We start from the raw sequence: 4923 nt of genomic DNA, 5'->3' as shown, positions 1-4923 counted from the left end.
ATCTAGGCTGGCTTGGATACATCAATACCTTAAGTTACAAAGTACATTTTCTCCTAAAACTTTTGCCTTGCTGGAAAGGAGGGGTAGCTGATCAGCAGTTAAATTATAGGCCTAAACTTATTAATTTTTAATATATTCAGAAAGACAGACAGAACTTTGCAGGATCAACAGAATCTACATTTATTAATGTTTTTATTTTTGTAAATAATTTGCTTAGTGTAGTTTGATAATGCAGTCAGGACTAGGGGAAAAATGTGGTCCTGTAGGGCGACTGCATAGTCTCTGTCAACAGACCCAAATCACCTCCCTGACTGAATGATGCTATGGAGTCTACAGCTGTTGAAATCATTCTCAGTAAATCCACCCAGGAAAACAGCTCTCACAGTAAATCACTTCCATAATTTAGCTCGGAATACATGACAACAGTAACAAACTAGTTACTGGTTCTACACCGATGAAGTAACCTCACTAGAATTGAAAACTGAGAACCCAAGTTTGGAATGTGTGTATCAGCTGTTACACAGTGATCTTTTCATTAATATGTCTTTTACATTAACCAGACCAGACTGATGATTTACACGTTCAAAAAAGGCTGTGGTTTAAGCATACCTGTCTGCTGTTATTCTAAACTACTAAAACCAATGTCAGCAGTTGAGCCAGCAAATCTGATGACATACTCCATGTACCAATTGGACTGTCAGAAAATGAAAACAAGTCTTTTGTTTTCCACAGTCATTCTCCCATGTTGATGTTACTCACATTTTATTTCAAAAAGACTCAAGCCCTTCCACAGCTCCATCTCTTAATAATGCCTCACATTTCCCTTTAGAAAGGATAATGCTTTCCGTAAAACCATCTTCATATCAAGAAATCAGCACACCCACTTCTCTTGAATATTTTATTTTGATAAACCTTGTCATTCCCTTGGTATTTGGTAAGTATTGGCTAGATCCTAGAAAAAATGGCTGCAAGGGACCTCTAACCAATTCTTTAAGATCTCCAATTACAACAATCCACACGAAGGATTTGAATCCATTATAATGTCCTAAGAATGCTTCCATCACAGGGCTACAGTACAAAAAACCTAACAACTCAGAACTTTAGGAAAAAAATACAGAGAGATATACAGTTTTATACATGTCCCAGAAAAACAATAAAGCATAACAGTAAACTACTGACTGCTATCTAATTAGGACAGTAATTTGTCTTAACCAGGATGCCTGTGATCAAATGATACTCACACAGGGCACTTGGACCCGGTGACTGCTGGAAATCAGCATTCTCTTTAGCTCCCTTTGATGCTCTTTCCTAACAGTGGTTCTGCAGAGCAAAATTAGTTCAACAATTCTTCTGGAATGCCATGTAAATTATATCCACAATGTAAAGTGAGTAAATCTATGGTGCAAAGTTCTCTATGAATTCTGTACCTGGAACCAAGCCTTCAGATGTCACCATTGCCACTCGGTGTTACACAGTAAAAGAACCTCTTGTTACCCTTTAAACCTAACACTAAAGTAACTCAGCAATACACCAATACCTCAGCACTACACTGCATCTGATGACATCAGATTGTCTGGTGCTAACGCCACGGTAGCACCACCCATACTGACCTTAATCATTGCTCAGCACATCACCGAAACCTCTGCTTGACATTGCACCTCTGCATACATCACTGGGTGCCATGAAGCACCCCCCATTCCTTTTCCCAAATGCTGGGCGATGACTATCTCATTAGTAGAGAGTACTGCAGACAGTTTATATAAACTTTCATTTTTTTCTAGCCCATCAGCAATACTCCACACTATAGAGACAGAAAAATCTGGCAGTAGTATCATTAAAACGATACATTAAAATGATATTGTCCATCAAATTCAGGTGTCAAATCAAATCAAGGTAGGGTTGATAAAAAAAAATATCTGAAACCTATCGAGGGATAACGAAACATTTGCTGAAAAAAAAAGTAAGTACAAATTTCCAAACTTTCTGTTTATGATCAGCTTAAGGTACTGGCAAAAGTCATTTTTTCTCATTAGGAAAATGGACAGAAATGGCAATGGTAAATTCTGCTTAGCACAGCCAAACTAATCTCTGTGCTTAGAATACAGCCCAGATTACCCCAAAATCCAAGCTTGCTCATTTATGGTTAAAGCTCAGATGTCACGAAACAACTCAGTTCACATTCTCTTGAGATACAGGGGGAGTTGCAAAGTGTTTTTACGTCTTAAAAAGTCCACTTTTTCCTTAAAAACAAATTTATTTCTACGTTTTTGTTAAACGTCTTTTGTTGACATTCTGCAAATAACACTATCTAATAAGCTGCCGATTTTTTCTTCCTGTGGAGTAATTTTGTACATCTGTAGGAAAAAAAAAAAAGAAAAAAGAAAAACATGAAAGCTGTGAAAGGAAGAAAAAAAATCTACTGCATACATTAAAAAATATACACACACAGATTTCCCCCTTCCTCTCCTTTTTTACATTAGAAATTCGTATGTTGTCTTGCAGGCTAGACAGAAGTTGGGAGTGAGAAACCAATCAAATTCTGAAACTGCAAGAGACATGGGAAAGCTAAGAAACTAAATGAGAACAGTAGTTTTAGATCCACACTATATAGTACAATTTGTCCAGTTTTGCTTGTATGCGTCCCATCATTAATTTGATTGACATGATCAAGACGATTTAAACTAAACTAAATTTTATCAAGTGGAACTCACATCCTTCAAAATACTTTTCCAGCACATGGTAATCTGGTAAGAGCACACAACCTCTTAACACAGCTCCTAGCAGCTAATCAACAAATTTTTAGTTAGCTGCCCATGCCGCGACTATTTAAGATTATGAAATACTTTTGGACTGAAAATTTGTTTACAATTACTTGGGTATTTGCCTGAGAAGACAAGAAACAAAAGTGTATAAATGGTGGGCAGCAATCTGGAATTCAGTTTATGTTTCAATTTCCTGACAATGTTAAGAATTTGATAACTTAAAATTTGTGATATCAGAGCATGAGGACTACAACTTTTTTTCCAGAGTAAAAAAGCATTATTAGAAAAAGTTGCACGTAAAACAAGTTTTCAGTCATGCTAAAGAAAAACAAACCCTATGTGAATTATGTAAATTGAGGGCTATAAATAGACAATTATATAATTTATTCCTTTTCTCTACCCCAGTCATCTCTTTTGGTTACATACCTTTTTAACTTTGGCAGTGTCTGTCAGTTGGGAAAGTTCATCTAGAGCAACCTGTTGGCCTTCTACGTGAGATGCTATATCTTCCAGATTTACAGGTTTTTCTCTGTCTACAACCAGAACAATGAGTACTGCTGTGTCACTGTCTGAAATGCCAAACTTTTTAAATGCATCTGAAATCTAAGAAAAGATGAAAAATATCAAAATACTGCAAGTCATTTTCTCACTACATCTAAACAATCTTTTCAGTTACTGGATCAAATAAACCCAAAGTATAAATTAACAAACATTTTATGATAATGGAATTCTGATGATCTACAAGAGATTACACAATATTAGTGTTAGTAAAAATAACAGCAACTTCTATTAGTATGCCAGGTAAACTGTTAGATGGATACCTGTATTTAGTCTAGCTGCAGGGATATTAGCAAGCTTCTTTGGCAAAAATGATATTTGATCAGTAAATCTTACATTGTTGTTTGGTGAAAGGCTGAAAATAATTTCTGCGTTGAGAGATCTGGTCTTCATTTTACCTATCGTTTGTAGATGAACTGCTTTGTTGGCTGCCACAAGAACTTGAAAAGGATCTACAATCTGTAAAATATGACAAATTAAACAGAAAACCAACATAATATTTAGAACTCTGAAAAAAAATCTGACCAACTAATTTTAATGGCCTGAGTCTGCAGTTGTAAGAGTGAGCAATACAGTATTCTGCAAGTTTTTAGCAATTCTTGTTCTTCCAAAGCGAATGGGATTGCTTACTGAGAGGGACAATGCTTGATGTAAAAATAACGATTACACTCGCTCAGTCAGATTACTGAAATCTTTGAAAAAGAATCACATTAATAAATCTTCTATGGGTAAGCTGACAGATTAAAATCTTTTTTTTTTCCTTCTTTTGTGATTACTGCTTTGCTGATTCTAGCAATAACAAGGAATCGGTTCAGAAAGTAGTAAGGAGTTTAAAGGAGAACTAAGGCTCCACACACCACTGATTTTTGGAAAGAGCATTGCACACTAGTAATACATTTCACAGGTGGAGGTAGATTTAAATAACTCCAGAAAATCGGACGCCACGGGAATCAAGAAGACACCCTTTTATGCCTCTCATCCTTCCCGGGCGGCATGTTTTACACAGAGGAGCCCTCGCACGACGCTGAAGGGACCCGCAGGGGCTGCAGCGGGCACCAGGCCCGTGCCGGCCCCGACATGGCGCCTGCAGAGGGGCCCCCTGCGGCCCTCCGCACCGCACCCCGCCAGCACCGGGGCTCCGGGGACCCCCTCACCATGGCGGGGTTGAGGAGCGCTCCTTCCACGGCCCCCTCCATGGCTTTCTTTCGCAGTGCGGCCGCGTTTTGCACGCCGTTGAAGAGGAGGAGGGCGACGCTACGGCCGGGGAACAGCTCCAGCTCCTGCTGCAGCTCCAGCCCCGTCTCACGGGGCGCCTCCATGCCGCCTGCCCTGCCCGAGGCTGGGCGGCCGGGGGCTGCTGCACGCAGGGCTACGGGACCCTTTCGCCCCGCTCTCGCGGCAAACAGAGCCCTCGCTGCATGCACCCGCCTGCGGGTGCTGGTGAAGGGGGAAAATCCGGCTGCGGCACCCCTAAAAACCCCCGATCCGCCTGCGGCACCCCTCGCTCCTCCCTCCTGCACAGCAGCGGGAGCCTGCGCATGGCTCCTCCTCCTCTTCCTCCTCCTCTTCCTCCGTCCATCCTTCCTTCCTTCTGTCCGTCCTC

The 4923-nt window shown here is 40.3% G+C and overlaps 1 protein-coding gene across 1 annotated transcript; it reads right to left on the bottom strand.

Annotated features, from left to right (window-relative positions):
- Positions 1 to 884: 884 nt before the first annotated feature.
- TPRKB (TP53RK binding protein) lies at positions 885 to 4905 on the bottom strand. Its single transcript, XM_035549286.1, has 4 exons — positions 4475 to 4905; positions 3657 to 3779; positions 3189 to 3365; positions 885 to 2354 (listed from the first exon to the last, which is right to left on the bottom strand). Exons 1-4 carry the CDS (start codon positions 4637 to 4639, stop codon positions 2271 to 2273), a joined length of 549 nt encoding a protein of 182 aa, XP_035405179.1. The 5' UTR covers positions 4640 to 4905; the 3' UTR covers positions 885 to 2270.
- Between the last annotated feature and the right edge of the window lie 18 nt (positions 4906 to 4923).

This window comes from Cygnus atratus, chromosome 1, assembly GCF_013377495.2.
Source record: "Cygnus atratus isolate AKBS03 ecotype Queensland, Australia chromosome 1, CAtr_DNAZoo_HiC_assembly, whole genome shotgun sequence".
NCBI lineage: Eukaryota > Metazoa > Chordata > Aves > Anseriformes > Anatidae > Cygnus > Cygnus atratus.
This window is presented reverse-complemented; position numbering and strand designations above follow the sequence as displayed.